Source organism: Anopheles merus, chromosome 2L (genome assembly GCF_017562075.2).
Source record: "Anopheles merus strain MAF chromosome 2L, AmerM5.1, whole genome shotgun sequence".
Lineage (NCBI taxonomy): Eukaryota > Metazoa > Arthropoda > Insecta > Diptera > Culicidae > Anopheles > Anopheles merus.
Window position 1 is genome coordinate 37,442,367 of NC_054083.1, and position 22,847 is coordinate 37,465,213.

The 22,847-nt window shown below is 44.5% G+C and overlaps 1 protein-coding gene across 4 annotated transcripts; it reads left to right on the forward strand.

Annotated features, from left to right (window-relative positions):
- The first annotated feature begins 1,668 nt into the window (after window positions 1–1,668).
- On the forward strand, window positions 1,669–22,841 carry LOC121592792 (2-oxoglutarate dehydrogenase, mitochondrial-like). Of its 4 annotated transcripts, XM_041914587.1 has the most exons (12): window positions 1,669–1,781; window positions 7,310–7,549; window positions 7,630–7,770; window positions 7,835–8,038; window positions 10,602–10,704; window positions 11,430–11,489; window positions 12,692–13,182; window positions 13,264–14,879; window positions 14,963–15,107; window positions 15,181–15,335; window positions 17,929–18,063; window positions 19,590–21,049. In XM_041914587.1, exons 2-12 carry the CDS (start codon window positions 7,460–7,462, stop codon window positions 19,687–19,689), a joined length of 3,240 nt encoding a protein of 1,079 aa, XP_041770521.1. In that variant the 5' UTR covers window positions 1,669–1,781; window positions 7,310–7,459; the 3' UTR covers window positions 19,690–21,049. The 4 variants fall into 4 exon arrangements, with proteins under 4 accessions (XP_041770521.1, XP_041770522.1, XP_041770523.1 ...); XM_041914588.1 differs by lacking the exons at window positions 17,929–18,063; window positions 19,590–21,049 and adding an exon at window positions 22,553–22,841; XM_041914589.1 differs by lacking the exon at window positions 17,929–18,063.
- Window positions 22,842–22,847: the final 6 nt, after the last annotated feature.

Sequence of the window (22,847 nt, forward strand, 5' to 3'; positions counted from 1 at the left end):
TCATTGATCTTCGCACACCAGCAAAAAAAAAACATATGTGCATAGCTTGGCTGACCGCACGACACAACAATACATGATAATTGGAACACAGCGCCGTCAGTCAGCCGTATGTCGTGTGACCGTGTGCTGTGGACGCTTCAGTACAGAAGGGGGCGAAAAAGTGTCACACCAGCGACGAGCGTGCATTATCACCTTCCGTTCTGGATGAATCTGGTTTAAGTGACACGCGCGCCCGAACCGCAGTATAATACTACGCAGTTGGTCCACTGTAATGTGGAAACACGGAGGAATTGAAACGTCCAACGATTGTTCCAAAGGTGGTGTCACACGACGATGATGATAAGCATCAGCGTGGATGGTACAAGGATCATCTTGTACGTAAAACATTCATCACCGTACAAATCCACCGGAATCCATCGTCCCAGTAAAGCCACGTCGGTTTTGTCTCCACTCCCTCTCTCTCTCTCTCTCTCTCTCTAATTCCTAAATTACTTCAACACGTGCCCGGTTTGGTTACGGAAATTTGAATTGGCGATACACGTCCTTCAGATCCGTTTCGCGGCTCCACTTGACCGTGACACACATACACGCTGCGAGAACACAACCCTTCGTGGAGCTTCGGTTGATTGTTCTGCGAGCTTTTCGATTCGCACAGTTTCGAATTATGCAAACGTAGGCATGCAGTAGTAGTAAGTACGGTCCCGTTGCCGTAAACAAACTAAGCCAATGTGATCTTTTTGCTATCGTGTCGCGGTACAAACGTTTGTTTGGTGGGACACGTTTTGAACGCTATTATTAGCGATTGATAAAACGAAGACAGGAACAACAACAGCAAAGCGGGAGGGAAAACGCGGGACTACTGTCGCCTGTTGCTAATGCCCTTACTTTGTTACCTGCCGTGGCGTGGTGGGTATCGGGGAGAAGTAAAACAAACACTCAGTAATTCCCTTTTGTGCCAAGACATTCAACGACGGGCTGTTTGGTGCCATACACACACACGTGTTTTAAATTAGAAAAATGAGTTAAATGGCTGTTTATATTCCGTTTTTTGCACGCTTCTCTACAAATCTTATTAGTTTCTCATTATTCTGATTGATATAGGTCAGTTTCCTATTAGAATCCATGATCGCCGTCATCAAAGGCTCGTTGCGATGGATCACGTTGCAAATCACGTTCGCGATCATCGCACACATCAGCGAAAAAACAAAATGTGCAACGTTTGCACATTCTTGAATACTGCCGCGTCGCGTTTTAGAGCCATCGCTTTCTACCGACAAGCAAAACAGAGCGCAAAATCGTTATGGAACCACAAATTGTCCCCCTGAAACGGTATCGCGTTCAGCTGCAATTTCCAAAATGAGAAGAGTCACTTTATTGCTTTATAGATTTTCTTACATCAAAACCTTCCATCGGTGATTGACTCGAAAGCGCACAAACGGGGCCAGTTTACCTAGTCTAGGTGGACGTATTCACCCCCCTTCCACCCGCCGTATCATATCGATGATTTGTACGGGCGAGCCCCAAACACACACACACAAACACTCACTCATCCCACTCATGCCGTGACCGTGTGTGTTAGTACATTGTTTGCCACCCTTTACGGTCATCCCCCTATCATCCGGCCTTTGCAACGGTGACGGCGGCGTCGTGGCGTAAGTATCGCGCACACACTCTTTCAGCCAGTCGCTCGCGAGCTGTCGTTGCGCGAACATTCGAAAAGTCCGCGCCACAACAGGGCAAGAAGATCCGTTCGTCGGTGTGTGCTGCACTAACCGAGAAAGGTACGTCTGGTGTGTGTTCGTGTGTGTGTGTATTGTGTCCTTCAAGGTGCAAAAAGAGGACTGTAAGGACTAGAAGAGATCGTATTGGAGTTTGCTTCAGAAGTGTACTCAGCCTACTGGAATGATCTCAGCATAAGCACAGTGTGAGACGATCGTCTATTTTTTTTTTTCGCGAATGATCTCAGCGTGCGTAACCGTTTGCGATGTGCGCTATACAGCTCTGTGCGGTGTACGAACCGAGAGATAAATGGCCTACAATGATGATGAGTTTTTGCGCCGACTTTTCACGCGTTATGTAACGGAAAAACGGAACATCGGTAGTGTTGCGAACGAACGATTCGCTAGTCAGAATGTTGCGCGGTGTGAAATTACGAAATGAATCGCGGTACCGGCGGCGTTGGTGTGCTATGGAGAATCGTAGCGAGCAAAGCTTTGCGCTAACCACACGGAGAGGGCCCATGTGACTAGGTTTCTGACCGCAAAAGAGTTACGCCGCACGAAACGGAACGAATTGGCATTTCTCTTAGTCCGTTTGAGGAAAACGATGTGGCTTTTTCTTCCGATTTTGTTTTAAAGATACAATTGACAACCGTGTGTACCGGTCGAACTTTATCCCCCACTCCCCGGTTTAGATAATCCCGTGAATGTGAAGTTTTATATTCCGTTCGCCGATCATCGTTTGCCCATCTCCAACCGGACCCAAAACACACACCCCCCCCCCCCCCCCCCCCCTCACACAAGTCGTAGGGATCACCCTCTGCCTCTTGCACCTCTAGCCCCACGCCCTACCGGGTTGATCGGTGCTCTCGTTCGTTCGCTATGAAAATCGTTTCAAAAATAGAAATTGTATTTTAGCAGCCTTTAAGACACAGCGTGGTGTGTTGCCTTTGCCGCGATGGCCCGGTTTGAATTTGCGGAAGAAGGGGCACTGTGGGGGGCAACGGGCGGACATTTGGTGACCGCAGATGTTTTGTTTTTAGCGCAAGGTTCAGTGGTTGTTATGCAAAACACTTTTTGCACCAGAGCATATTCGCATTCTTGTTGGACAACGGTCTGTGGGTTGGGCAGTTTTTTTTAATGTTGTTTGTTTATTATTGTTTTGACCTTAAACATTTATTGCGATCTTATCTAATCGTAGGTTATGCTTACACCGTGCAATAGGCAATCTTCTTCAACCGAGCTCTGACAGTATCGTCAGCAAAAATGCCCAGCTGGGCGGGTGGTATAGACTCGTATCAATCAGAGGAACACCCCTTAAGTGCAATTGTTGGAAGCACATTATCAATCCAGATTGAGATAGAGAAAGTCGGTGCTGGCAATTGGGCTGGTCGCGTCCGGGTTTCCATGTGACACGTTCTACGTACGCTGATAGCAATTACGACCGTTGATAATAAGCCATGGACAACCCCTTTCTTGTTCTCATTCGGTACTAAAGCGAAAGTCATTTTGCCCGGCTCAATTTCGATTGGTTTCCCCTTTGCCAAATTGGCAGTCAACAAAACAGCCGAGATCACTTCGATCCTGCAAAAGAGCGCACACACATTCGCCAAAAGTTTACGGGGACAAGGCCAAAAAAGCCATTCAAAAGACATGCGAGAACCGGTAGTAAGGGAAGATTGTTGGTTCCGTAGGAAGTTAAATTGCAAAAAACAATACTATAACGGAAGGCCACAGCACCCGAAACCGGTTCGAGTTTGCGAATGTCTTGGCTGCTCGTGGCGCGATACTTCCCCATGAGTCAATGATCGCGGTTCCCCTCGGGGCGTTTATCGCTTGGAATTTTAGCGCGCTTGGGGAAGTACCAAAAAAAAAAACTGTTGCCACAGTGAGGGGTAGCCATCAATTATTATATTGCCGAAACAGGTTTTCAAAATGATTTCCAGTTCAAACCAGATACCCGATTCTCCTTCGCTCATTCTTAATGATCAGTTTTTCGGCGCAACTCAACTTAATTATGCTGCGTAAAATCGTGCCCGGTACGACCGGTCGCGGGTGCGTATTCTTTTTGGCAGTTTCTGTTTGCACTCTCATTGCTGATACTGCCGAAACATTCCACCGAAGCGAACGTCCCGTCTCTGGTACGACAACAAAAAAAGAAAATAAGAAAAAGAACGGCACGAGAAGCGGTGATGATGCGAGTGAATCACGTGCCTCGTGCTGATTAGCGCATATGCGCGAGCGCGCGCACGCTCGTCGCGCCTCCGCAGTAGTGATGGGTAAATACAATTTTTTTCCGGAGTCGGATCGATCCGACTCCGGCACCCCTCGGAGTCGGACTCGGAGTTGCTCCGGACTGTTTAGCGGGGGGGGGGGGGGGGGGGGGGGAGTGCATACGGGAAAACCCTCGGACTCATCAACTCCGAGTCCGGATCACTCCGGATTACTCCGGATAACTCCGGGTTACTCCGGATTACTCCGGATCACTCCGGATTACTCCGGATTACTCCGGATCACTCCGGATCACTCCGGATCCGGAATGACTGTCCAATATCGTTTAGACAATTCTTGATGAGGTCATTGACTTTCAAGTCGTACATCGAATATGTACGAAAACTGATCCGGACTGATCCGGACTGATCCGGAGTGATCCGGAGTGATCCAGAGTGATCCGGAGTGATCCGGAGCGATCCGGAGTGATCCGGAGTAATCCGGAGTGATCCGGAGTATTCCGGAGTAATCCGGACTGATCCGGAGTCGAATCCAGTTATGATCCGGAGCCGGAGTCATATTTTGCGCACCGGAGTCGGAGTTGATCCATGACTCCGCTCCGGATTACCCATCACTACTCCGCAGTGCGCGAGTGACGCATGGTTCCGTGCTCTCCGCGTTGCGTTTAGCGATATACGCACACACACACACACCAGCAGGAATGAGAAACGTGTGTGTGCGTCATCTGACCGGGAGGGACTATGTCGCCGCCGCCACCGTCTCGCCGGCACATGATGTCATCGAAGGCGGGCTGGTTGGTGGGTAAGGTAGCAGATGTTATGACGAAATTGCACCGGTTTTGGTCGTGCTGCTGATTGGTTTCGATTGATACGGACATCCGGCGGTAATTTTTCTGGCTACTGATAATGAATATCTTTTTTTATTGCAGATGTTTTTCCTTTTTTTTTTTTGGAAACGAATTGTGGATTATTTGGTGTTTGGTAACTTCCAGAAAACGGTTGCACTTGAAAAGCAATAATAATGCGCAATACAGAAACACGAACGTGTCCGTCCGGAGAAGAGAACAGTAGCTCAAGGATAGAATCCCGGTCTTAGCGAAATGGCGATAATTATGTAAACCCGATCGGGTGTAGAAAACAGACAAACGGTGGTTTGGTTGATGTCACTTGTGGCCGTTGCGTCGTGACAGCTCTATTTCCTCTCCATTGCCAATTGACGCACGTTTTTAAATGCGTTGTTTTTCCATCGGTCACCTTTTCGTTTCTTATTGTCCGTTGTAGTGATCTTCTTAGCTGAAGCTAAAAATTGTACTCCAACATTATTGGGGGAAAGTGAAGCTTCTTGCAATATGGAATCGGTTAGGAACCTTCGAACCCGTTGATTAATGACTTCTACTTGAAAACTAGCATTTTACGCCGAACAAGTGCTCGTTTCAAAACGTAATCGAAGTTTGAATATTTTTAGAAAAGGCTTTACATATTAAAACGTTGATTAAATTATGAGCCCATAAAATATGGAGCATAACCTCACCAGATCGTTAACAACAGTAGTAACCTCCGGTACAGTTTGAGCCACCTAGCGACTATAACAATCAATAAATATAGTCCTCTAATACAGCCGGGAGCGATAGGAATGGGGATTGTCGCTCAGTACTACTGTGGTTCAATGTCAAGGTCGCACACGATAGTCTCGCAAACCGGCACACCACACCCTACAATGCCTCTTCTGTGTCCTGTTTTCGTTGCTAGTGATAGCTTGCTCCCCTCCCCTTTCGAGGCGGTTCTTTTTGCGCTACTAACGTCACGCGATAAGTGTGCAGTCTCTCTCTCTCTCTCTCTCACACACACACACACACACACACACCTGTCGACGGGTAAAGACAGAAGGCTATTGACCACCGCCAGCATCAGCACACCACCCAACCACTTTCAAAGCTGCTCGGTGGTAGTGGATGTTGTGGATGGTGTATTTATAGCAAAGCGAACGGAAACCCGTGCCCTAGGAGGAGGAAAATGCTCATGTGATGGGAAAAATCGTGCCGAAGTGGCCGAACCGTGTGTTCGTTCGTATTGTGAGGAAAGATGGTTCGCCATGTGTTTATTCGCAGGCATAAACGGGCCATTTTTTGGGCCGGATTTGCATAATTGTTATGTAAGCTTTTGTGCAATGGTGTTGTTCAAATGCACCTAACCTAACCTTATGCATTGATGGAGAACTATACTACTACTACTCATCGTGAACAGTCAAGATGTAATGTTTCTTTATACTTATCATAAAGCTTTCTATGAAGAATTTTATTTGAGATTGGTGTAGACATGCTTTTGCAGAAATAATGAGGTTTAAAATGCTAGACAAGTGCCTAGAGATACAGATCGTTTAACAATCAACGAACGTGTTGCAAAGTTGTTTTCCATCCTAAGCCAACGACAGCTCGCGTATTCCATCCTAAGCCAAATACTAGACAAATGCTGTTGTGTAGTACTTGGAGCTCGTAAATAGCTCAGAATAATAGCCTCATAAACAGTGAGCACAGTAATAAGATTGTGATCTGATTTGTTGCATGTTTCGTTTGGCACGTGAAACCTTATCATGAATTCCGTTCGTTCATTTTAGAATTGCAAAAAATGGTTAAAATCATTTTAAAGTAATGACAAATGTTTAATTTTGCAATCCTAATTGTAATTCGAATAGGGTGCAAGATAGATAACCAGTAAGCATTAATTGCAATTGTAGCCTTACGTCATCAACATGTTCTATCGAGTGCACGATAAGAGCCACTGACCGTGGCCAAGTTTTGTTTTACAAAGCACTTTGCAATTGGCAGAAAAAAGTTAAAAACATTCACATTTCTACTTGTGGAGCATTTAAAATTGTAAAATAATGCATTAATCTCATGCTGCTTAAACGAGTCTATGAATCAGCCATGAACAAGAAGAACAATCGAATGTAATCTAGATGCTTCCCCCTTTTGTAGAAAACGTAAACTGTCGCGAGAATGTACCATTATTTACGTGCATCTGTGTAAGCGTTTAACTCGGTTAATTTACACTATGATACAGATAAGCGTAATCAAAACCGTATGCCTGCGTGTGTAGCCCTCACCGTTTAGTGCGACACTTTGATAAGGGCTTCGTAATTGTCCAGCATTAACCGCAGCAGCGACTTCCTCGCCCGCATCGCATCTTAGTAGCAGCTGACAAATGTGTAACTTTCTCACCATCATCGTAGTAGCCCCAGAAAAAATGGTCTTTTCCAACTACATAAGCTATAAGTTTCTGTGTTTTGCACACTTTCATCACCATTATTAAAATTTAATGTGCTGTAACTTATCGATCGTTTCGAATTTCCCCTTACAACAGAATCTGATCCAAATCGTCGTCCACCGGCGCACCGTTTCCTCGGGTCACACGGGTCACAGGGAATCCGTCGTTTCATTATTTGGACCTAGTGCCGCTCTCACTCACTCTACCATCTTCGCCTAGCGGTTGTTCGACAAAACCACCGTCAAAATGCATCGCGCAAGAACGGCTCTCCATATGGTGAACCCGATGGGTCAGCAGAACTTTGGCTCGTTTCTGCTAAAGAAACAAGCCTCCAAGGTAATATTGTAGTTGCATAATTCGTTGTAAATCCTCTAAGAAGTGCATTTTTTAAACTCGTTTTTCTCGCTTTTTTGCAGCTGACCACGGAACTGGTTGCCGCCTCGTCCGTAAAGCTGTACAACTCCGCCGCAGCAGAACCATTCCTGAATGGTTCGTCGTCAAACTACATCGACGATATGTACAATGCGTGGCTGCGGGATCCGGCCTCCGTGCATGCGGTAAGGGAGAGCCCGTGGAAATTTTGTTTTTGACCTGCATTTAACGCCCGGTTTACCATTTTAGTCCTGGGATGCATATTTCCGCAACAATTCCTACGCAGCACCACCGAGCCTAGCGCCGGTGCCGAAGAATCATGTCCCCGCCGCACAGTATCTCGGCAGCTCGCTGCCAGCCGTGGCCGGCGCTGGCGCCGCCGTCGGTGGACGTATCGACGATAAGCTCATTGATGATCATCTTGCAGTGCAAGCCATCATTCGTAGCTATCAGGTAATTTTCACCCAACGGATTTGCCTCCTCATACTATCGTCCTCCTTCGTCCTCATCCCGATCTTTATACCTCGCCGAGGATGTTTCATAATTTTCAGATTATTATCTGAATATTATGGCATCAAATTATCAAAAACCCCTACCCTCCCTTCTCTCATACACACGTCATGTGTCTTTCCCCAGACCCGTCCAACTGTTTTTTTGTTCCCATTTTTTTACCCGCGGCCAGTTAAAACCCTTCCAATAATAGTATTCTTTTAGTATTCCTTCAGACGACGGCGGTTATTCGCATAACCTGAACGCCCGATACCTCCCTATCTGTTTGTCTTCCTTTTTATTTGGGCTAATTTATAGCAGAGCTTACTTTCCGGTCTTTGGAAGGCTTGATTTGGTTGTGTTTTTTCCGTTTCGTATAATCATAGCGTCGAAATGTCGTTTATATCTTTTCAAAATGATTGATTGTTGTTTAGTTGAATCATTTTATGCGTCTCCATTAATTGGTATGTCTCTCAGTTGAACCGTCTTGCATGACTGTGTGGACGTCTAGTTTTATCTGTCGAACTACTTTAATCATAGGCAAAGATAGTAAAAATCAGCAGTAGCTAAGGATGCAAAACTCGGAGGATTTTTTTCCAGTTACGATAAGATAGTTTCGACGCATTTTCTTTACAAAACATAACAACACACAATCGTGAATGCTACAGTTCCGCAATGCTCCAACCATTTGGGAGTAAAAAAAAGCACATAAAGTTGGCGGGAATCGTAACCAACGTCATCCTCCTCCTCTGCCTGTAGTATTTGGTGTAACCGTTGCAAATCTCGCATACCGCCTGGCACGTAGGAAAATGACACCCCAACATGTATTTTGCCATTACTTAAACTACCAACAACAACAAAAACAACAAACATCAAACCAAACGCATTAACATTATTCTATATTTAATCACCCCCAAAAAAAACTACTTCATCGAAACCTACTTACCCCCTACCGCCTGCAGTCCCGTGGGCATCTGGTTGCGGACATTGATCCGCTGGGCATTCTCAATGCCGAAATCAACCCGGAGCGAGCGAATCTGCGTGCGAATGAAAAAGTTACCCGCAGTTATATGAACTTCGGTAAATGAACAACGCCTTACTTACTTTTCTGCCTATTTTACCTACCTCCTGCTCTTCTAATACTTACTCTTATAGTACATATATACATATATAAAGCTTCGCCTTCTAATACATTCAACATGCATTCTTAGCGTTTAAGCTCTGATTGAGATTCGGATGATGATGATGATGTTACCAGAGAGAAAAGCATATTTAGTAGCTATTCTAAATTATGGTGCAATTATGCTGCATCGATATGGAAAAAGCGATGCTGCTGTAGTGTTGTAGCATTTAAACGGGGTCACAAATAACAACTTATAATAATAGAAAGTTCAGAAGAAATCAAAACTTTAGAAAACGTTTATATGGGTATCAACTACTAACAACCAGCTATGTTTTTTTTTCGAGCGGTGTGTTTTGTTTGTTTGTATAGTTTTGTGAGTGTATTACAACAATCTATATGGGAATTATTTTGCAGGATATAATATAACTTAGAATTGGTGATGTTTGAAATAATCTAACAAATTTGATTTAAAAAATCCGTCTAACAAAATCTAAAGCGAAAAGACAAGTCTGAAGCAGCCTCCCCTGCTTGTGTCCTAGCTAAATAATTCTCAGTGGAGATTTCAGTTCAATTAATTTTACGTTTGTTGCTGCTGCGTTATGTGCTCTTTGTGCTGTTTCGTTTGTCCCTTGTGATTGTATTTACGTGTGCCGTGTTTCCTGTTAATTGTTTTGTTTATTTTTACCCGCTTCTACCCTGCAAATAGTGTTATGCTCTATTATCCTCTCGTGTGTAAAACATTCCCTTCTCCTTCCCACCGTGATTGTATTATTCCTTCCAACAGCCTATGGATGAAATCTTCCCATTCAGGGAGAACAAAAATAGTCTTCAATTATCGCCTACACTTTTCAAATGAAAATCCGTGTTTTTTTTTCCTTCAATAATAATCTTTTTTAGCAAAGAAGCAAATATGACTGATTTTTGCCAATTTTTTCTTCATTCCATTCCTTTTTCTCTTTCTCTCTTTCTCTCTCTTTTCTAAATGTGCGCGATCATTTTATGTTGCCTGTGTGCGCTCAATATTGTGTGTAACACAATGAACCGGATGATTTCACGCTCTACACATTTCCACAAATTCAATTCGTGTGTTTGATTATAACTATCTTACAAAACTTGCTCACGCAAACACACCTCTTAACACCAACGCTCTCCGCTACGACTTTTGTAACATTACCCGTACTTCGTAAAAATTACGTACCACCACCCCACCACAAAACTGTGCACACTGCAACGTTTGCGTGCGTTTTTTTGTACAAATCGATCGATCCACGGAATTGTCGCACCTAAACCTTAACTTCGTGGGCATATTATTTACACATTGGTGTGTGTGTGTGTGTGTGTGCGCGCGTTTCTCTATTGTATTGTGGTTCGGTCTGTGTGCGTGTGTAATGTAATCATGTATAGATCAGAGGGCATAATGTGGCCCGTCTTGACCCGCTCGGCATCAATAGTGCAGACCTGGACGATAAAACTCCACCGGAGTTGCTGTACTCGTCCTACCGTTTCGGTGAGTATCGATCGCGGTTCGACAAAGGGGTGTGTTGTGTATTGTGTAAAATGTGTGTAGAATCCCGTAAGCCACCAAGATGCCACCACCACCTACCTACCTACTATTCTCTCACTCTCTCTGCTACTTCTCACGCGTTTTAGGGCGTAAATACATTCTATCACACCTATCAACAGCCACCATTTACCCATCATTACGCATCTTAATTTTCAAATTGATCGGATTTTGTTTTTCCTCATTTTCCGTTGATCTAATGATAGTGATCTTCTAAATTACAAGGGAACCAATCGATTCTTGTTCATAATACTACTCCTATCATCCTATCAAATGATGTAGTTGATGATCGTTTTTGAGTTTGAAAAGTGCATTTTTTCACAACAACTCATGCTCTCTCCCCCATCGCAAGTATGATCACACGTATCGATTTTTATGCATCTCCTTTAGTTTGGGGCAAGACGCGTGTGCGCCGCCGCCTTTGCTTGTACTGTGAGTCCTGCTCTAGTGTAAATTCAATCAGAACCTCTCTTACGGGTGCGTCGGATTATATTTTGTTTCTGATTCTGTTTCCTTTTTCTTCTTTGAAATGCGTTTTCTTTCTCTCTTTTCTCTCTCTCTCTCTCTCTCTCTCTCCCTTTTTCTCACATCACAACACCAAACTCATAATTCTTGCGTTGTTTTCCGTTTGAGCATTTGTTTGTGCACTTTTCATTTACTCGATCGCATAGTACACCAACGGATCTTGGAGTGTGTAAGCAATGAAGATCGGCAGCTGCTGCTGGGGATGAGTAAGGAAGAAACCACCGAAAAGCACAGTAGTAGTTGGAGAGTGCCGCTGAGTGTGCTCTAGACAATTTGTTTGAAAATCAATTTTACATAATGCGCAAACACGCTATGCAAGCACGCACTGTGTGGAGAATCGTTTTACTCTTTTGTTTCTCTTTTCAAGTGATCTATTTGCCTCGATTTTTTTCCTTGTTTTGTTTTGTTTCTTTGTATGCTTTGTTTCCTTTCCTGATTTTTTTTTCTTTTTGTAAAACAAGCACCCGCTTTCTTTGTATATTTGCTTCTACAAACAACAACTAACAAAATAATCTAACAACGCTGCTACTACACTTTACTGTACGAAGTACACAAAAATACACTCGTGTGTTGGTAGAATACATACTCAACTTGTATGATATGCACTTGGATTTTTCTCATTTCCTTGGTCTCCTTTTCTTCTCTACTCTTTCTCTATCGAACTTTCCGTTTTATGCACCGCTTGGGAATGTAAGAATGTTTGTTTCTATTTTTCAACTCACCGTTTAGTTGGTAATCGTTTGGCACACGATGCAAGGTTTTTTCTTGTTGGATGCCTTCTTAATAAAAAAAAACTAAATTCATTCACAGAAATAAGAAACGCCACTTCCTCATGGTAATCACCCACTCTCTTTCTTTACTGTTTGCATTACGCCAATGTTTTGATTTTTCTAAACTTTTACCAGTTTTCATCTCGCAAACAATCAGGGCGCTAAAAAGTTGTTATCCGAATTTCAATCCTCTCTTACTATAATGTATTTTCTTTTCTGTAACAATTTAAAGCGATGAGTTGTAAGTTAAAGTTTTGCAAAGGAACAGACATACAAAAACATACAGAAATATGTACAACAGTGTGTATTGGTACACAAAGTTCTTGCAATATTTTAATTATACTCATCATAAAAGTAGAATAGCAAAAGCAAGAAAAAAGATTACAAAATAAAAACCTCAAACAGACCGAAAAACGCAACAAAATATGAAAATGTTCTTTTTAATTATTTCGATCTTCCTCGCCTCTGAGATGTTGCGTTGTTCGGTCTGTTTACATAATTGGTGTGTGGTATTCGTGTGACAGTTGATAGAATAGCTACGAACCAAATATGAACGATTGTCTAACATGTGCCATTTTTATTTACTTCAATAATTCACGCCATCCACGCGCTCTCGTTGGCGCATTTCTACAAAACAGAGGAAGCCGACATGGAGCGCGTCTTCAAGCTGCCGAGCACGACGTTCATCGGTGGCAAGGAAAAGTTCCTGCCGCTGCGCGAAATTCTCGGCCGGCTGGAGAAGGCGTACTGCAACAAAATCGGCGTCGAGTTCATGTTCATCAACTCGCTCGAGCAGTGCAACTGGATCCGCGAGCGCTTCGAAACGCCCAACATCATGACGTACACGAACGAGGAGAAGCGTCTCATTCTGGCCCGTCTGACGCGTGCGACCGGGTTCGAGGCGTTCCTGGCGAAGAAGTTCTCGTCCGAGAAGCGGTTCGGTCTGGAGGGCTGCGAGATCATGATTCCCGCGATGAAGGAGGTGATCGACGTGTCGACCCGGCTCGGCGTCGAGTCGATCATCATGGGCATGCCGCATCGTGGCCGCCTGAACGTGCTGGCCAACGTGTGCCGCAAGCCGCTGCACCAGATCTTTACGCAGTTCGCTGGTCTGGAGGCGGCCGATGATGTAAGTGGCGAGTCGACGGCGGACTGGCACGACTTAACAACTTACTAATGGTGTCCTTCTTCTTCCCCAACGCTTCACCAGGGCTCCGGTGATGTGAAGTACCATCTCGGCACGTACATCGAGCGTCTGAACCGTGTGACGAACAAGAACATTCGGCTGGCGGTCGTCGCCAACCCGTCCCATCTGGAGGCGGTCGATCCGGTGGTGCAGGGCAAGACGCGGGCGGAGCAGTTCTACCGCGGCGACGGCGAGGGCAAGAAGGTAATGTCGATCCTGCTGCACGGTGATGCTGCGTTCTGCGGCCAGGGTGTGGTGTTCGAGACGATGCACTTGTCCGACCTGCCCGACTACACCACGCACGGTACGATCCACATCGTGGTGAACAACCAGATCGGCTTCACGACCGATCCGCGCCACTCGCGCTCGTCGCCGTACTGTACGGATGTGGCGCGCGTCGTCAATGCACCCATCTTCCACGTGAACGGAGACGACCCGGAGGCGGTGATGCACGTGTGCAAGGTGGCGGCCGAATGGCGTGCCACCTTCCACAAGGACGTGATCATCGACATCGTGAGCTACCGGCGCAACGGACACAACGAGATCGATGAGCCGATGTTCACGCAGCCGCTGATGTACAAGAAGATCCGCGGCACCAAGCCGGCGCTGGACATCTACGCCAACCAGCTGATCACCGAGGGTGTGGTGACGGCCGAGGAGGTGAAGAGCGTGAAGGACAAGTACGAGAAGATCTGCGAGGAGGCGTTCGAGCAGGCCAAGATCGAAACGCACATCAAGTACAAGGATTGGATCGATTCGCCGTGGTCGGGCTTCTTCGAGGGTAAGGACCCGCTGAAGGTGGCCCCGACCGGTGTGATCGAGGAGACGCTGGTGCACATTGGCAACCGGTTCTCGTCGCCACCGCCGAACGCGGCCGAATTCGTCATCCACAAGGGTTTGCTGCGTGTGCTGGCCGCCCGCAAGGAGATGCTGGAGAACAAGACGATCGACTGGGCGCTGGCGGAAGCGATGGCGTTCGGCTCGCTGCTGAAGGAGGGCATCCACGTGCGCCTGTCCGGCCAGGACGTGGAGCGTGGCACCTTCTCGCACCGGCACCACGTGCTGCACCATCAGACGGTGGACAAGGCGACGTACCGGCCGCTGTGCCACCTGTACCCGGACCAGGCACCGTACACCGTCTGCAACAGCTCGCTGTCCGAATTCGGTGTGCTCGGATTCGAGCTCGGCTACTCGATGACCAACCCGAACGCGCTCGTCTGCTGGGAGGCGCAGTTCGGCGACTTCAACAACACCGCACAGTGCATTATCGACCAGTTCGTGTCGTCCGGCCAGGCCAAATGGGTGCGCCAGAGCGGTCTGGTGATGCTGCTGCCCCACGGCATGGAGGGCATGGGCCCGGAGCATTCGTCGGCCCGCGTCGAGCGGTTCCTGCAGATGTGCTCGGACGATCCCGACTACTTCCCGCCCGAGTCGGAGGAGTTTGCCATCCGGCAGCTGCACGACATCAACTGGATCGTGGCGAACTGCTCCACCCCCGGCAACTACTTCCATCTGCTGCGGCGCCAGATTGCGCTGCCGTTCCGCAAGCCGCTGATCGTGCTGACGCCCAAGTCGCTGCTGCGTCATCCGGAGTGCAGGAGCAACTTCAGCGAGATGACCGATGGAACTGAGTTCAAGCGGTACGCTTTTTTTTTAATTGAATTGGAGCTAACTAAGGACAGTCCAGTGGAACTTATTGATAAATTATATCACTCTCTTGCAGATTGATTCCGGATGCACTGACCGCCGAAAACCCGAACCAGGTGAAGCGTGTCATCTTCTGTACCGGCCGTGTGTACTACGACCTGCTGAAGGCGCGCCGTGACCGCAAGCTGGATCACGACATTGCTATCAGCCGCATCGAACAGGTTCATATCTGCAGCTCTGTTTTTTTTTTCAGAATTATGGTTTGTGACAACTGTTTCTCTTTGCCGATTTCAGATTTCGCCCTTCCCGTACGATCTGGTGAAGGCCGAGTGCGCCAAATACCCGAACGCTGAGCTGGTCTGGGCCCAGGAGGAACACAAGAACCAGGGCTGCTGGACGTACGTGCAGCCGCGCTTCGACACCGCGATCAACTCGACCCGTGATTTCAGGTAAGCATTTTACTGCGATGTGTGTGAATCGTGTTCCATTTCGTTTTGTGTTCGTTGTTCCATCCGGTTCCGTTCATCATTGAAACACACACACACACACCAACACATATACAAAACAAATCCTCCTTCAGTTCGGAATTGGCAGCTAAAAAACGTCTGCTAAGGTTGTTTTTGACGAAAACAAGACTATCATTATTCGTTGTTATGCGACTAAAGCTAGTTTTTTATGTTGATTTTGTATCATCTCCGTTATATCCTTTCCCCGATTTGGTATGGTTATATACCGTTTCTAATTACAGTGGAGAGCCATTTATCCGGGTACCTTTTATCCGGTTATCCGTTCATTGTCATAACAAAAAACACTATAATTCATGGCAAATTTCAAATATTCTTCTTCTTCTTCTTTGGCTCAACAACCGATGACGGTCAAGGCCTGCCAACCCACTTGTGGGGTTGGCTTTCAGTGATTTTATTTTAATTTTAAATTTCAAATATTATCATTGGAAAAACATAAAGTTATTAAAAATTTGCTAATTTGTATCAAAAAATAAGATAAATTACCAACAAAAATCAAGATTTTCTGCTTAAATATATTCTTTGACTCATTATCCGCGTTATTCGCATATCCGGGTAAGGTCAAGTCCCGATGAGCCCGGATGAACGGCGCTCCACTGTATTTCAAATCGAAAATACTTACACTATACAGACACCATGCACACAACACCAATCCCCATCGTCATACCGTTGTCTCCACACACGCTCATTCAATATTTTAAATGTTTAGCCAAATACAAAACCACACGTATCAAAAACCTTCCTACTTGAACATAGGTAAAAGGCATATCGTTTCCTTCTGCGCTGAAACCCACCTAGTACCTGAACCTGTGCTGTGCCACTGTTTTTTCCCTTTCTTGTTTTTACTCTCTCCTCTACGCACTTTTATCACCAACTGTATTTCTTTAGATAAAAGCGCGCACCTCACCAATAATCCTTACTATCTATCTATCTATCTGCACACCTTTCACACCGGTTTTGCTCTGTTGCGGTGCTCTCTTTTCTACTACTTCATTTTACAATTTCACCTCAATTTTCCTAAATATTCCTTTTCTTCACCTCTAATTTACCCGTTATTTCTCTCTCGCTCTCTCTCTCTGGTATGCTAGTAGAGTATTGCATAAATAATATTTGTAGACGGTATCTCCGTATGTGTAGTACAACAATTGGCTTTGCAAAGGGAGCGGCGTATGTAAAATGAATGAAATCTCTTCTCATTCGAATCATAAATTAGTTGGCACTCGGGTTGTGGGAATATGCAAAATTGAGTGACACGGATGCACTGATAAGGGCTCGGATAATTAGAGGGAGGAGAAAGGAACGCGGTTCCGAGCTAATTGTGTTGGGCCGCAGTGTAAAAATCTCTCTAAATTAGGCTTTCGGTGATGGGTTCCTCGATATGTCAAAATTTGCCGCAAAATTTGTCCCACTTCCCCCCACTAGTAGCGCTAAGACGTAATGCCGTGTAAATCTTTTGGCACACCGATCCCTTTAGTCCACACATTTTTTGCAACAACTCTTCCACTCAATTTTCTCTCACTGCTAATTTCCCAAAATTTCCCACGAGTTTAAGCTAACGCGTAGTGATTTTTAGAGTATGTTTCCCATTATGTTGCTAGTAGTTAACAGTTGTCTCTTCTTTGTTTTGATTAGTTTTTTTTTTGGTTCCTGTGTATGTTGTTTTATTATGTTTGTTTTATGTTTATGTTTGATTTTGAAAAGCAGTGATAATTTCGTTTTATTTCCTGTGTTTTATCAATTTCGTTCGTTTGAGATAGCGTAATGCCAGTGCTGTTCTACTTTGTGATAAGTTATTTTTTTTTAATTTATTTAATTATATCGCGCCTTAATTCTTCACGATGTAGGACTTATTTTGAATTCGCTTTCGTACTACAATCACTTAAATTTAGCGTAAACGCGAAAGCAAATGCTCCCCTTTTAATTTATTCGCCTCCCCCCCCCCCAACCCTCATTACATTTAGTTAAAAAAACCCACTTTACGATTTAAAACCAATTTGCGACCTCTAAACACACAAACACACCAAAAGCAAAGAATATGCAAACCGACCAACACGAGGCCCTCCTCTCCTCCCTCTCGTTCTTCATTTTGCAGCGTCGTGGGCGACGAAGGAGCAAATGAAGGTTACAAAGATGTGTTTGAAGCATACAAACCTAAAGACCGGCCGTCGACCGCTGGCAGCGATACGCGACAGGACCCGCCGCCCGCCGGGGCATCAGTGCATTCGCCGCCCAGTGCCACTGCTAGCAATAGTAGTAGTAGTACCTCCGCCGACGGATCAGTCCCGCCTAAAACAGAACGCTCCTCTTGGTTTAGTCGTTTGTTCGGGTTTGGCGGCTCGCCAGCAGGCCAAACACCAACCCCACCACACTCACAGTCGTCCCCCCAGACTACCCCATCATCTCCCATGCACCACACGACCACCACCACCACCAACCCTCCCTCCACTAACGATAGCCGTAGCGAAAGTGCCAATACTACTCATAACCACAACCCTCCTCCTCATGCCCGTATTGACAGCGCGCAAGAAGAAAAGCTTGTGCAGCAGAAAACCAGCCAAGGATTCAATATCCCGCAGGGTACCTTTAACTCTCCGACGAGCGGTTCCGCGGCCAGCAAGGGTCGCAAAGTGCGAATCTCATCGCGACCACTTAGGTGAGGGGCCTCAAAATCCAAACCAACCAAACCAAACCAACAACCTAAAAAAAAAAAAAAAACTCATACACAAACCCTAGCTTTGTCTCTCTAGCTTCTACTACTATAGAATATTTTTATAGTAATTCGCTAAGTACACGCGGTAGTCGACGGTGGCTCTTGTGATAGAGGCCGGCGGCTATACCGGCTGCTGCATTGCTTGCTTTTTACTCTCTTGCCGTGTGAACACGTTGCGCGCAGTAGCATTGAAAATTGGTCAGTCAACGCATTTGCATCGCAGTCAACAGTTTTGGGCACTTTGCTTTTGTTACGCTTTCGTTTTGTTGTTTGTTTGATCATTGATTTACTGTTATCTATTTTTGTTTTGTTTCTTAGCATCTTCTTTTGTTCCATATTTATTACGTAATTGATGTTATATTTTTGGAAATTACTTTAATTTTTTTAAGCCCAAAACGATTGAATGATACTTCTGTATGTTTTTGTCGTATTGTTTGCGCGTTGTTAGCACATGTTCTGTATGTGTATTGGCTTGTACTTTTTTGTATTTAAAAAAAATATTATTATCTTTAGTTTTCTGTTTACTAAAGATTGATTGGCTCCTTACATTTTTTTTTTACAAATTTGCAATTTATTAATTTGTTTAGCCTCTCTTTTCTTCAATTGTGTATTATGTTGTTATTCATTCTTTCTTTTTATTTGTTCTTGCCTTCTTTATCATTATCTATTGTTTTATTTATACATTTATTTTTTTTTTTAAGTATGCTTTTCAATAATCGGTTTTGTTTCATTTACTAATTTACTGTAATTTATGTTAGATTGTTTCGAAACGACAATGTTTATTTAGATGTTAGAAAACTCACATAAGAAATACTAATATTGGAGCATAGCATTGTTCTTTATTAAACTAATTATCTAATGCCTTTGCATTTCGTGCAACAATTGGCTTTTAAGTGTGTGCATAGTAGTTAGCTCAACCCCACCTTCTGTTGGCTTTCTGTATGGCTTGGGTCACCTCAACACGTTTGCCGTTAAAATTTATCGTTTTAATGTTGTATCTATTGCATCGAAACAAACGTTTCTTCTGTTCCATACTCTCTCTCTCTCCCTATCAATTACACCACCGTGTATCATACTATCATCTCATATTGTTCAGTTTCAGTATGGTTTAATCATCCTACTACAACATCACAGTTATTGTACGATCTGTTTTCTTTTTCAGTACACATTTTTTGTAACCCCTTATCATATTTCCTACATTCTTATTTTCGTTCGTTTTGTATCGTATATTATTAACCCTACCACAACTGATTTGAAAAAAAAAACGATGCATTGTTGCTAAATTGTGCTACCTAGAAAATTAAAACCCTCAACTTTACCCCCTCACCAGATCTCTCTCAACCCCAACAGGAAGGATAAACATTTACTGATGATTACCTTTTATTTTATTTTCGACTATTTTTATCTACGACAACCTGCTGCTCCCGCTGCTACTACTACCCTACTGCTACTCAACATTCCACACCCAGCTATGTTGGACGTCCTTGTGGTGCATCTACTGCAACGGGCTCGAAGGCCCAACACTTGAAGGAATTGAAAAATCTGCTGGACGACGCGATGGCCTTGTAAATTACACGTTCGTGCTGTAAACGCGGGGAAGAAGGAGGGGTTGTTCACTGTTTACTGCTGGTACCGGATGGAGCATCCTCTGGAGCAAAAACCACCACCACGCACTATACACCCCTGCGGACGACTAACGCTGGCCGGAACCCGCCACCAGAACGTGGACCTTTTTAATGTTGTTCCCTCCCCTTGGTTTGATCATCACCCTTTTTTTGATCAATAACGATAACGAATGGTACACACACACAGGGATCATCTAGCACGATCGGCAGCAACGTTATGCGTGTGCGTATGTGTGTGTGCAGCGCGCTGGACTCTCCTATACATATATTATTACGATATTACGAAGTGAAACACTCTCACACACACAGGATAATACACCCTTCGACATCCTAACGAGAGGCGGCAGCAGCAGCAGCAGCAGTAGTTGGCGACTCATGCGCGCGCCCCCTTTTATTGCTTACGCTCGGTTATTTATGAAGTTTTCGCTAGTTTTTAGTAGTTCTATTTAAACACGAAGGCAGGTAGTGTACGGGGGTTTGCGAAAGTGAAAGCGACACACAAAACCAGTAGAGAAATACATTTAAATCCATTATTACACGCTCGCTCTGCAAGGTGAATAAGTGCAAGGTGTCCAGTAGGAGGATTTTTTTTGTACTTTTGCTTCTTGCGTAACACAAAGCCCTATCAACACTACTACTAGTACTACTACTACTACTACTGCTACCCTAAACCCCTAATTGTAATAGTTTTCACTAGGAAGAAACAAAAGGAAAATCAAAAATGTAAAGCTCATCTCTGAAAAGAGGATAGTAATTTACCTTCAATACATAGAGACACTCACGGGCTAGAGTACAATACACATACGCGCGCATATGAGTATATAGATACATTTATTTTAATTAATTAGGAAACAAGAGAAGGAATTAGCGAGAGAGAGAGAGAGAGGGATAGTGATGCTGCCTAATGGCAGGCAGTGTTGTACGTGTGTGTCCTATTTGATTGCTTTTTTGTTTGTTTTCAAAAAAGGATAAAAAGAAAGCCGCAAGCAATTTAAGAGGGCGACACACAACATATTTATTTATATACATTCATATTTTTTTTCCGCCCCCTCGTTTCGCTGTAGTAGGAATGACTTTCGCAGGAATCTAGTAAAACAGAAAATAATAGTAGAAATAACAGATAAATTGGGCGCGCTCTAGTTTCACTTTTATTTTGTTTGTTGGGTGGTAGGATAGGATTCAGCCACGTGACACACGAGCTCTCGTCTCACGAGTGTGTTTGTTGAAAGAGGGAATTACACAGTCGTCGATACAGTGAAATAACGGGCAGTCTGTTGCGCGTCAATAAATTGCACACAGATGAAGTGAAAAGGGTTTCTTTATTTTGTTTGGTTTGTTTTTTATGTTGCACTTTCTTCTGATCGTTTCTTCGGTGCTTTATCGTTAGTGTATCGTTTTCATTTCTGTTTTTTGTTTTGTTTTTTTTTTCGTGGAATGCGCTACTAGAGCAGCATACAAAAAGCATAATTTAAATGTTTATTAGCGATCTTCAAAGGCAGTTAGTAAAATAGTGCAAATACTCAGCCACAATGCGTCAACGATTTCAATCTAAACATGATGTGTTGAAGGGTGGACAGCATTGCAGCTTTATAAACAACACTGCATAGATATATAAAGGGTTGCCCAAGAGTTATCATAGCTGTGGGACACTTTATTGACTCCTTCTTACATGAAATGAACATATTTTAATGGGAATTTGACTCTATAGCACCCTTGTTGGACACATCCAATAGGAATTTCGTAGGAGTCTGTCCAAAAAGGATGCCATAGAGTCCAATTTCCATCATATAAAGTTTACTTCTCATAAGAAAGAGTCAAGGAAGTGTCCCACAACTTTGAGAACCCCTGGGAACCCTGCAATGGGATGGACAGACTTTTATCATGATGAAATCGATTGGTGCTTTCGTTGAAAAACAAAGAAAAGACACACTTCTGACCTGTACCGTGTACATCGTTGAGAAACGTGTAACAAACAACATTGGGACGCAAGGCGTATTAACAGAGGCACATACTCTCACTACTTAAATGATAGAAATATGATACACGTGAAAATGTTACAAAAGAGTTCTTACAACCTGGTCCACTGGATCCCGTTTTATTCCTCATACCGTGCTGTTCTCTTAATGAAGCTCACGACACGTGCTCTCTCTTTTGCCTGTTGCTGCGTGCCATAGAAAACTCGCGTGCGGGGGCAAAAACTCAGTATTTAATCGCGATTTAAGCTCTCTTATGCACACACAAACCAATATATAAATATTCACACGCACAAAGTGCTTTAAGTGGCTGTAAATACACTTGTTGTTTAGGGAGAGCGAGAAAAGGGCGCTACGCTCTACCATTACTGATCAAAGGCAAACACTTTCCCGGATCAACGGAACGCGGTTGGTGTGTCTGCGCGTTAAGCATGTTAATGGTACGGGCAATTGGAGCAAATGTAAGGATATATTTTGGAAGCACTTTTTAGCACACTAACCCGCGCACACAAAACGCGCATCCCCTAGCACTCGGTTCTTGGCACTGATACTTAAGTGAAACTAATCTGTAACTCTAATGAAACGATACATGGATGATACAACAACACATATGATATTTCGGAGGAGGCTCTTAACGCAGCTGAGCTGAGCGGAGTGATGTGGATTTAAAAAATAAAAAATAAAGCGACCGCTAGTAGTCGATACAGTTACAAAATATTACTAAATTAGAGCAAACGGACCACAATGAGCGAGTGCATCCGGGAGACTTATTTCTGTGTTGGATGACATGTAATTAACGTAGCTTTGCTTTGTTTCCACGTGCCCTGTTTTCAGTTACGTTGGTCGAGCCGTGTCTGCGTCCACTGCCACCGGGACGAAAGCGACCAACATACGCGAGTTCGATGTGCTCATGAAGGATGCCATGAGCATCGGAAAGCCGCCCCGACGGATGCCCCCGACGAATGGTGGCGGTTCGCTGCTGCCGGGCCGAAGCAGTTCGAATGAAAAGCGGGAAACGCGAAAAATCAAGCGTGTCGGGTTCGCTTCGTTTCTGTTTTAGTGTGAAACAAGTTACTGTCGGCTGTTTCGGAGTATAAAATTGGCATGAATCACCCTGTTTGTAGAAGGT